Source organism: Triticum aestivum, chromosome 4B (genome assembly GCF_018294505.1).
Source record: "Triticum aestivum cultivar Chinese Spring chromosome 4B, IWGSC CS RefSeq v2.1, whole genome shotgun sequence".
NCBI lineage: Eukaryota > Viridiplantae > Streptophyta > Magnoliopsida > Poales > Poaceae > Triticum > Triticum aestivum.
In genome coordinates, this window is record NC_057804.1 from 12,234,084 (window position 1) to 12,245,482 (window position 11,399).

At 48.0% G+C, this 11,399-nt stretch overlaps 2 protein-coding genes across 2 annotated transcripts; one reads left to right on the forward strand and one right to left on the reverse strand.

Annotated features, from left to right (window-relative positions):
* Positions 1–2,346: 2,346 nt before the first annotated feature.
* LOC123090567 (protein VAPYRIN) lies at positions 2,347–4,620 on the forward strand. The gene has a single exon (XM_044511884.1). The coding sequence runs from the start codon at positions 2,761–2,763 to the stop codon at positions 4,420–4,422; it is 1,662 nt and encodes a 553-aa protein (XP_044367819.1). The 5' UTR covers positions 2,347–2,760; the 3' UTR covers positions 4,423–4,620.
* A 4,882-nt stretch (positions 4,621–9,502) lies between these two features.
* Positions 9,503–10,936, reverse strand: LOC123090568 (two pore potassium channel b). The gene has a single exon (XM_044511886.1). It carries the CDS (start codon positions 10,803–10,805, stop codon positions 9,705–9,707), a length of 1,101 nt encoding a protein of 366 aa, XP_044367821.1. The 5' UTR covers positions 10,806–10,936; the 3' UTR covers positions 9,503–9,704.
* Positions 10,937–11,399: the final 463 nt, after the last annotated feature.

An 11,399-nucleotide genomic window follows, 5' to 3' on the forward strand; every position in this document is an offset into this window, starting at 1 on the left:
TATGGGGTAAGACAATTTTTTCTTAGGCTGAATTTTTTATTAGCCCCGGTTTGGGGTAATTCGATTTTCCTATTGGGCTTGAAGCCCGTCACACATTATTTTCTTTTTTATTGCATGTGTTTTTATTTATTTTATTTTATTTTTATATCTTAGTCATTTTTTCTAGATGGATATTTTTGGCATGTTGGATGATTGAAAATGTATACACGCGTGTATTATATAGTACGTGTGTCAATTAAATTAGTGTATGAAAATTGTACTAATATATGCTTATTCTTTGCATATTGAAAAGTATAACTTGAGTACGCAAGTATTTTTATGTTTTTTCTTTCTTCTTAAATGGAAATATCAACACCACTAATTATTTTTTCTTAGAAACTCCATTCTTTTAATTTTTTTCCTTTTTTATTTCATTTTCTTTCTTCTTAACGGTAATATCAATGCCAATAATTCATCCTTTTTAGGAAACTTATTTTTGCAAAATTAGAATATTATATGCTTATTCTTGCATAATATAAAAAAGACATAATTTCTATATAACTTATGTGCAATTTCTATGTAAATTATGTGCAAAGTTTGCATATCAATGCCACTAATCCATTCTTCGTAAGAAAACTTTGTTATTTTGATTTGGATTTTTTTAGTTTTCATTTTCTTTCTTCTTTAAAGTTAACACCAATGTCACTAATTCATTCCTTCTTACAAAGCTTCTTTTTGCAAAAATTTCACTATTGTATGCTTATTTTTGTATATGATTAAAGACGCAATTTTGGTGTAAATTTTGTGCAAAAAAAATGTTACTCTATTTTTTATTTATGTTCTTCCCAAAGGGTAATACCAATGCCACTAATTCATTCTTGCTTAGAAAATTTTATTATTTTGAATTTGTTTAGTGTTTATTTTAATGTTAATTTTTTAAGGGTAAAAGGCCAATGTCACTAATTCATTCTATCTTAGGAGACTTCTTTTTTGTGTGAAAAAACAACTACTAGTATATGCTTACCCTTGCATATTATGAAAAGGCAAAATTTCTGTGTAAATTTTGTGCTATTTATTATTATTTGTTTCATTACTATTTTTAAAGGGCAATATCAATGCTACTAATTCAATTTTTTCTATGAAAACTTCATTATTTTGATTTTGTTTTAGTTTTTGTTTTATTTTCTTCATTTAGAAAACTACAAATATTACATGCATACATACGCCTTTGATCATCATCTCTTTTTTTCTTCATGTGAAGAATAATTGAACTCTAACTTTGTATAGATCTTGTACCATGATTAAGTTCCATTAAATCAATCGATAAAAACTTATGCATAGAAGATGTATCTATGAACTCTAACACTTGTGTGTAGTTTTCGGGATCTGCTCAAGAAAATATAATACTATAGATAGCTAGCTTGTGTTGTGAAGTGAGGAAAATATACATCCAAAGCATGCACCACTTCATCGCTGGCTAGTACGTTGGCGCATCCTCTCGTCAAAGAAAAAAAATGACCAAACAAAAAATCAAAATTCGTTATTTCTTTCAAAAAAATCATTTTATTTTTCTTTACTTTTATTTTTGTTTATTTATATTCGTTTTCTCTTGTGTGTTATCAGGTATCGGGTTAGTTTCTATTATGTTTTATATCAAGCCCAAGCATCTGATCAACTTCTAATTTGTGGTTGCAAAGGGCCGAGCGTCCCTTAGAAAATTGATTTACTGGTACAAGTCGATTTGATTCTGGGAAAAGTTGGCCGAATTAACAAGTTGTGCTCGGCTCCGGCAAGGGAGGGGCGATGACGGTGACGCGCCTTCGGCTCGCTTTAGTGCTTGCAGTCGTCGCTAGGTGGTCTACGAATCCGAATATAATTTTTTTGATGCTCATTATACTGTCATGATTGAAGATGAATAGATTGAAAGTTTCTCGCATAAAGAAACTTGGCCAAATGATCTTTTTTACGCGACTTGTCCCTGGCCGGTCCCAATGGTTTACTCGCCTTTTGTTTAAAACTACTTACTAAATAGCTGGCACAAAATGGACTAGGCAAATTAATATGCGCCGCAAAATAATCCTGTACGACCGGGTCGTACGTGCGATCCAGCCGCAAGGGGAGGCTGTCAGGTGGGTCACCCCCACGACGAGCTCTCTCACAAACGGGTCGTACAGGATTCGCCTCCAATTAATATTCCAAATGTGACACGCTAGATAGCTCATCTCACATGAAATTTAACTGTTTCTGCTGTCAAACTTCCACCTGCCACGCTACAAAATTGATTGGAAATCTGATAATTTTTACCGGCCAATCACGTCTGCTTTGTTCATATCATTAGTTTAAGGATCGCCTACACAAATAGAATGACGGGGGCAGACGGCGACCGGCAATGCAGCCGGGAAGTTTCCGCCGCTACGGTCCAGCCTCGGACCCTCCCCATCTCCATCTACATTGCCCCTACGGACCAAACTCCACCTTGGTCATTAAACAATGGCGAATGGCGCATGCCCACGGCCAAGGCGGCCAGCATATAGAACAAGTCCGCCTTGTTGTTTACACCGGCCATGTGGCACGCCTCCACGCCGCGCCGGCCGTCCTTCCTTGGCGCCTCTCCTACATAACGCACCTTCACTGCTCTCACTCCCTTTGATGGCTTCTTCCCCCACCACAACCTCCACCAACAACTCGCCATTGCCGCACTAGCCTGCTAGCTGGTAGCTCTCTCTGCGGCGGCAAGCGAGGAGAGCGCGTACGTGAAGGTTGAGAGAAGGGTGGGTCGAGATGGACCGGCTGGTGATCCCGGAGCCGACGAACGAGGTGGTGGTGCGGGTGGAGCCGGGGCGGCCGGCCAAGGGGGAGCTGACGCTGCGCAACGCCATGCACACCATGCCCGTCGCCTTCCGCCTGCAGCCGGCCGTGAGGGGCCGCTTCGCCGTGCGCCCGCACACCGGGATCCTGGCGCCGCTCGCCGCGGTCACCGTCGAGGTGCTCTACATGGCCTCGGAGGCGCCCGACGGGCCTGGCGGGGGAGGCAGCCGCGGGGAGGACGCCTTCTTGCTGCACAGCGTGGTGGCGCCCGGCGCCTCGGTCAGGGAGCCCGTCTCTGCGCTGGACTCCGTGAACCCTGAGTGGTTCTCCGCGAGGAAGAAGCAGGTGTTCGTGGACAGCGGCATCCGGGCGTCCTTCGTGGGCGCCGAGGTCGCGGCGCGCCTCGTCGCCACCGGGGCCGTCGAGGCGCTCAGGGAGGTGCTCGACCGCAGCGACCCCGCGTGGCGCGCCGCGGACGCCGAGGACGAGTCCGGGAGCACGCTGCTCGACCTCGCGGTCGGCCTCGGCCGCGCGGACATCGTCCAGGTGCTCCTCGAGTACGGCGCCGACGCCGACAAGCCCAGCCGCGGGAGGACACCCCTCGAGATTGCTGCGGCGTCCGGCGAGTGCCTCATCGCGGAGCTCCTCCTCGCCAACGGAGCCAAGCACGCCGGCTCCGACGCGCTCCACGTGGCCGCCGCGGCCGGACACGACGATGTCTTGAAGCTGCTTCTCGGAAAGCCCGCGTCTGCTTCTCCCCGCTCATCCTCCTCCTCCGCTTCCTTCTCCGGTTCCTTCACCTCCATCGACGCGGCGGGGAGGGAGGGCAAGACACCTCTGCGGCTGGCGGCGGAGGGTGGCCGGCGGGAAGCGGTGAAGGCGCTCCTCGCGGCGGGCGCGAGGGCCGACACGAGGTGCGGCACGGACGGCGGCACCGCCCTCCACGCCGCGGCAAGGCGGGGCGACGAGGCCGTCGCCCGCCTGATCCTGGCGCACGGCGTGGCCGGCACGGCCTCGGTGCGCGACGCCAAAGGCAAGACGGCCTACGAAACCGCAGCCGAGGAGGGCCACACCGGGCGGATCATGGACTTCCTAGGGCTCGGCGAGGCGATCCTGGCGGCCGCGCGGAAGGGTGAGGCCCGGGCCGTCCGTCGGGCCGCGGACGGCGGCGCGTCCGTGGAAGGGCGGGACGCGCACGGGTGGACACCGCTGATGCGCGCCGCGTTCAAGGGGCGCGCCGACGCGGTGCGCGACCTCATCGAGCGGGGCGTCGACGTGGAGGCGTGCGACGCCGAGGGCTACACGGCGCTGCACTGCGCCGCCGAGGCGGGGCGCTCGGACGTGGTGGACATCCTCCTAAAGGCCGGGGCCAACGCTAGGGCAGCAACGGCGAAGGGGAGGACGGCCGCGGCATCTGCAGCGGTGACAGGCAAGGCCAAGGTGGTGCGGCTGCTTGAGAAGGCTGGCGGGGTCGGGCGGAAGGGTGCCAGCGAGAAGGCGTCGCCGGCGGTGGCCAAGGGCGGGAGCATGGACAGGCGGCGGAGGGGGAGGAAGGGGAGCAGCGGCGCCATACGGTTCGGTGGCGGGAAGGAGGGGTACGAAGCCGCCACGGTCACCGTCGGGTGGTCCCACTAGCGGTTGGTAAACTTTGGGGGTTTCGGTTGAAGAAAATGAAATGGCCCGTCGAGAGAAAATGCATGGGAGGTTGTGATTAGTCAGGTGAGATGGTGATTTTTAATTTGTTTTTCAAGGAAGCGATATGTTTTTACCGTGGTACTCTAGTGTAATGTACACACTTTGTATAAATGGAATTGTTCAAAGGTTTCATTGCTCTCATGTTGCAATAAGATGGTGCTTTTCTTTAGTTGTACTTTTATCATGTTTTGAACTCTGGTTTCTCTTTGGATCCGATTCCTCTAAAAAATTTAAGATGATGGCATAGTTCTAAGGTTGAGGTTAAGAGGCTTGCATTGACGGTTCTATTTCACCATGTTTGTTCTATTTTTAAGCAACAATACAAACACCGGAAATGAAATCCCACGACCGGTCGAGCAGTGCCGGAGCTTGATGGAGAATGCCACAGCAAGAAGGGAGGTGGGAAAAACAGAGTTGAGGGGATCAAGGAGACAATTTGTACATACAACTTGGATAGTATTTGATTTTCAAAATTGTCAATTTAGGAGATATGTAAGTGCATCTAGACCTCAAGATCGATTTAGGTACTCAGGACGAACAATCAAGAAACTAATGTGATTGCTAACTGTCAAATCAGGGCTCCTGGCCCATATAGTATCCCCCATTGAATTATCAAGCTAGTTGGTAACATTGTCAAGCTTGAAATTACACATGTATCTAATTGCTTCCATTCTGGAATTTTGATTGTTCATAGGTTGAACTACGGTGTGATAGCATTGTTACCTAATTTTTTTGGAGCTGAAAGATTCAACAATATGGACCCACTTTTTTAGATGCATTTGTAAGTGGACTACTAAAACTCTGAACCTTAGACTTGATCCCTATGCTGACAAGCTTTTTAGTATTTATGAAGTGTTTTTTAATCAAAAACATGAACATCATGGATGGTCTTTTGTCCTTGCATGAAAATTTGTACCACACACGTGTGAAAGAACAAGTTGAGAGAATTTTGAAATTGGATTTTGAAAAAGCCTACGACAAAGTGAACTAGGATTTCCTCTTGAGTTGTCATAGAGCTAGATGTCTGTGTGACAAATGATGTGATCATACCAGAGGTGGAGCGGCGGGGGTGGCAGCAGGGTGCGGCGGGGGCTTCTGTGGAGCAGCAGAGGTGGAGCGGAGGGGGTGGAGCGGCGGGGGCTTCCGTGGAGCAGCAGAGGTGGAGCGGAGGGGGTGGAGCAGCGGGGGCGGCAGCAGGGTGCGGAAGACGTGGTGTGTCATGCGCTCTGGGAAGAGTAGTTTCTTTTTAGCCGAGAGAAGGGCATTTTTTACATCAAAGCACTCTTTATTGCAAGGTGGTCACCATATTATCTTTTACGAGAGTTTGTTTCATTATATTATTTTTTTCATATTAATTATAGGACTGGGCATCCCAATTATCAGCCTCTCTCGTGCAATGACAAGCGAATAAACACCAATCATGAGAATAATCCGCTTAGCGTGGAAGATATTGACCGCCCCTTGTCGCTCCATGTACGGTAAGGGCACACAAAACAAATGTTTATTTGAATGTTTAGAGGTGGCACATGGAAATTTACTTGGAAGAGCAGGGTAATACCACATTTTCTTGGACTGTAGGCATCTAAGAAAATGGCACAATAATGACAAAAAAATGTGCCACCTCTCCATGAAACCTTCCGTATAGCGCAATGTCTCAGAATTCTTGCATTTGTCATATTAACAAACCACCCTCCAACCAAACGGACAAGCAAATTGAAATGGCATGTCGTTTACTTATGGCTCCAGACTAATTACCGGTTAATTACTCGACACATTGCTAGCCTCACCGGTGTTTAGTTAAAAATAACAGTCGGTCCTTGTGGAAATTATGATGATCCGGTGCTGTAAACTGCTTTGGTTGCATCCTCCCTCATTGTTGCATTTACAAGGCATGTGGATTTTTTTTTTTGCCCCTTCTTCAAGTGCCAGCCAAGAGCTTGTAATTTACAGTGGGGAGAAAGAACTCATGTTTATCTGTCCATCCTTTCTCTCATCTTAATTTTTGCAATCTGCTTGTCATCGTTAGACACATCACTTATCCTATCCTACTGTGAATGGGGTAGCACATTGTTTGGCATTCTGTTTGTTAAGTAGTGATGGTTTTTGCTTACTCTTCCAGCTGACTTGCTGAGCCTAACAAGGGGCCGGAGTTACTGTCTGATAAATTGGTCCACACGTCATTTTCGGGTCAGTAGTATCTTTCTTTGTTTGTCGAGAAAGTTATCTTGACTTAACCAATTGCAGAGGACTGGGTAAGCAGATAGATTTGGTGGTTTGCAATGAGATTGGGCATCTCAAGTAAGATACCAAGATCTCAGTTTGTATGTTAGGAAGAACAATATGTAGATCTAGTAGTCATCCATGACATGTTCACTGTGTGTAATGATAATGAACTTTATCACGCAGTTCTCCTACGAGGTTAAAGATCATGTATGTCATAGCAAATTAGAGCTCAGTACATCACTCACCAGTGTCACCAACATTCATGATCAAGTGCAAGCTGCAGTACAGCCAATGCGTTGATGCTTTGCTTAACCTTAATTAAACACATCATCATCGCGCAACTGCTTCCTTGCTGTTGTACATACATATGAAAAATCTCCGAGTAAACCTTTAACTATGATAGCCAACAGCCCAACAGAACTCTCAAGTTCAATAACATGGCAAATTAACAAGTAATAATCAGGACTAAAGGACTGTCAAGAGAAAGGGTACCATCTTCAACGAATGACCAGTTAGTTAGACACGGCAAAATATGCCCAGAGCAATTCAGTAACTAACTGGTTATTATACAAAACTAAACTATGCGCCATGCTTCCTAATTAAGTAGCTGCACAACATCAACACTGACTGAATCAGTCAGTGATATTGATTGAGATCACCAAGCAAGCTGTACTGACATTCAGACATATGGAGCCAACACTACCATTTCCCTCGTTTGCTCATCTTTCGATGTCGCGATAGGCGACACTGTCATGTCCGTATATCCGTACTCAATGACCAGTGAGACGCATATACTCATGTATGATATGATATGGCTTTCATTCAGCTGTTAACCACCTGGTCGATGCAGCTTAACTGGCTGCTAATGGCAGCTTGGTACGAGCTAGCCATACCAGGCCATGCCGAGCAAAGCAAATGAGCATCACAGCTAAGTGGGAGAGAGAAAGGTTTCTTAAATCAATCTGTGCATGGATGCACATGTCGCTATTGTGTAATCTTTGATCCTAATCATTGTAATGTCAGTTTAAGCCATAGTTGTGCGTGCGTGTACTATGGCGCTCTTCTTGCTTTGCTAAGCTCGTATGTGTGCGTCCATCTAAGGACTAGAAGATTGGCATGGGGGACAGTTTTTTTTTCTTCGAAAAGAAGGATTACCCCTGCCTCTGCATCAAGCGATTAACACAGCCATGGTGTGGGAGACAGCTGCTACCTGCAGCTAAGTTGGAGGGAAACTCATCAGCATGGTCTTTCTTTCTCACACACAGACTCTTGTTCTTTTTTTCTTTTCTTCTTTTTGCGGGGGGACACAGACTCTTGTTCGTGCTTCCAAATGTAATGCATTCGGCAACGGCTGTCGAATATTGAGCTTAGACAAGTAACAACCAACATGATTTTGTTGCCTGGACATGACATGCATGATAAAGTGCTTTGTTTAGTATGTTTGGTGGATATTATTCAAGTATCACGTCGCTTTTTCTCTCAGGAAGTAGCCTGCGTACAACTAACTTGTGTTCAAATGTGATGTGTCAGAGTGTGAAATGTCTAGATCCGGCTATGCGTAACAAAGGTCAACGTACCCGATGTGATGCGTAACTTAGCCTATTAGTCCTTTTTTTGTTTAACATAGGGCAACATTGTAAACGGGGATATTTTAGGTCCCTAAAGTTTGAGAATATGAAAAACATCTGCACATCTTCTTTACTATTAAAGGGAAGTTTCCGCGTGTCGTCATGGTTAATACATCATCCCCGCATAAATATCTCCTTTCCTAGATAAAATGCACATCCCTTTTCTCAATGTTCTTCTCTCACAAACATCTTCTTCCTAAATAATCTCCTTCCTATATCACAAACATATCTCCTTCCCAAACCACAAACATCTTCTTCGCTTTGGTTGCTTCCTCCCTCATTGCTGCATTTACAAGGCAGGTGGATTTGTTTTTTTTTTTTTTTTGCCCCTTCTTCAAGTGCCAGCCAAGAGGTTAGATTTTACAATGGGGAGGAAGAAGTCATGTTTATCTTGCCATCTTTTCTCTGGTCTTAATTTTTGCAAGGTAAGTACAATGTTCTATGCTTGTCACCGTTTAGAAACATCACTTATCCTACTGGCATAGCAGCACATTGTCTAGCATTCTGTTTGCTAGTAAGTAGTAATGGTTTTTACTCTTCCTGCTGAGCCTAATCAGGGGCCGGAGTTACTGCACTGATGAATTAGTCCACACATCATTTTCAGGTCAATATCTTTCTTTATGGAGAAAGTTATCTGATGGCTTAACCAATTGTAGAGGACTGAATAAGCAGATAAGTTTGGCTTTGTCCATAAAGAGAACCATCCGAGTTTGGCCTTAATAGATTGAGCATTTGGGCGTTTGCAAAGGGAATGGGCATCTCAAGCAAGATACCAAGAGCTCAGTTTGTACGTTAGGGGGAATGATATATAGAACTAGCAGCCATCCATGACAAGTTGACACTACTAGGAAAAAGCCTATACACAGAGGTATAGCAGTAGCGCTGGTTAAAATAGAGCGCCACTGCTAATTTGTAGTAGCGCGTTCATGCAAAGCGGGCTATAGCTCAAACATTAGCAGTAGCGCATGTTCACAAACAAGCGATACCACTATAATTCCCACGGCTTAGCCGGTAGGCTACACATAGTAGAAGCGATTCATATTGAACCGCGCTACCGCTACTTCCTTTGTAGCAGCGCGTTTTCTTCTAAACTCGCTACTGCTAAATGATATAAAATTAAATAGAAAGCAAATAGAAAGGTAATTGAAAATGAAAGAACTAGAATAAGATGAAAGGAAAAAAAAAATACCACTGCAGTACCGCACTCTGCCGCCCGGGCGCCAGCATACTTCCCCGGTTCCCCGCGTTCCATTTTGGACTCCGCACGTTTATACAACTGAAAATACACACCAGTTTGGACGTCTTCGACAGTGAGCTCTCTGTCGGCTCCCAAAAAATCAAAAATAAGTGCCAAGGAAATGGTCCAACTAATCAAGCAGTGGCCTGCGCGACGGCGAGGTCAGAGGGCGACAGCGTGCCGTTGTGGTCGGCGTCGAGCTCGTCGAACTCCTCCATGAACTCGGCGATCTCCTCCTGGCTGATCTTCCCGAGCTCCTTGAGCTTGTACAGCACGAACTCCGCCGCCCCGACGCGCCGGTCGCCGTCCAGGTCGGCCGCCTCGAGGTCAGTGTTGGTCGTCCGCCGCGTCAGCACCCAACGCGCCAGCGCCCTCTGCCGCCGCTCCGCGTACAGCTCCGCCACGTACAGGAAGAAGAGCGCCACCACCACCGTGCTCACGGTGACCCACACCGCCGCGAACGCGCGCCCGGCCGACGACATGAAGCTCCGGTCGCCGTACCCGAGAGTGGTCACCGTCGCGCACACGCAGTACAGGGCGTCCACGGGCCGCATCCCCTCCCCCTTCCACAGCACCACCGTCCCCGACGCCACCGACGCCGCCAGCAGCGCCCCGGCCGCGTACAGCTTGTACCACGTCCTGTTCATCTCCATGGCGCGCAGCTCCCGCGCCGGGTGCTTGCCAAAGTTGGCGGCGTGGACCGCGCGGAAGACGAGCGACTCCTGCTTCTCGACCAGGTAGTCGGCGGACTTGCTGAGCGAGGTGCCCACCACGGCGACGCCGCCGAAGGCGAACGCGCTGGCCAGCAGCTTGCTGGTGTCGCTGGACGGGACGAGGTCGCCGTAGCCGACGGTGGTCATGGTCACCACGCAGAAGTAGAGCGCGTCGATAACGCGGCTGCCGCTGCGGTGCCCGGACATGTGGTCCATGAAGAGGTAGAAGACGGTGGTGCCGGCGACAACGTAGGCCAGGAGGAGCAGGCCCACCAGGCGGAAGCTCGGGCTCGGGCGGCCGCTCTCGAGCACTTTCTTGAGCGAAGCGGTCTGACTGGCGTTGCCGGGGGGAGTAGGAGGATGAAGCTCTTCCGACGCAGCAGCAGGGTCGGAGGAAGGCGCCGTACGGCAGCGCCGAAACCTCTTCACCCCGTCCGGCGGCTTCCGTCGGATGGCATCAGCTGGCTCGCCGCCGCCGCCGCCGCCGGGTAGCAGCGGTTGTTGAGCGCCATCGGCCGCCATTTTTGGCCGATGGGAGTAGCAGGAGCTAGCGATGCAGATATGTGCAGATCAGAGAGGAGAAATGCGAGCCACTTCTTGTTCTCGGTGACTCTTCCTCTGCTCCACGTGTGGAGTGTATCGCCGTACCGCGTGGCTGCCCTTGAGTTACATATTACTGCCCCTCTCTCCACCTGGAAAAAATCAGACAACAATTCTCCAATCTGACATATCAACAAGGACAAAGACAATAAAACATTTCCAATTGTCAAAAGTTTCAAACATAAATTTCATTGCAATGTAAATATTAAGGTTCTGAACCATTATTAATTTGCTTGGTCTGCTTAATGAGTTCCATGCTTGACTGTTACGGCGACCGGCGTGTCGGGTCGGCGGAGTTCGTGTTGTACAAGCTCAAGGAGCTCAGGAAGATCAGGCTGGAGGAGATCTCGGAGTTCATGGAGGAGTTCGACATGCTCGACGCTGACCACAACGGCACGATGTCTCCCTTTGACCTCGCCATCGCGCAGCAGGCCACCAGCGCTTGATTAGTTGGACCATTTCCTTAGCATGTATTATTGGTTTTTCGGGAGCCCACAGAGAGCTCATTGTCGAAGA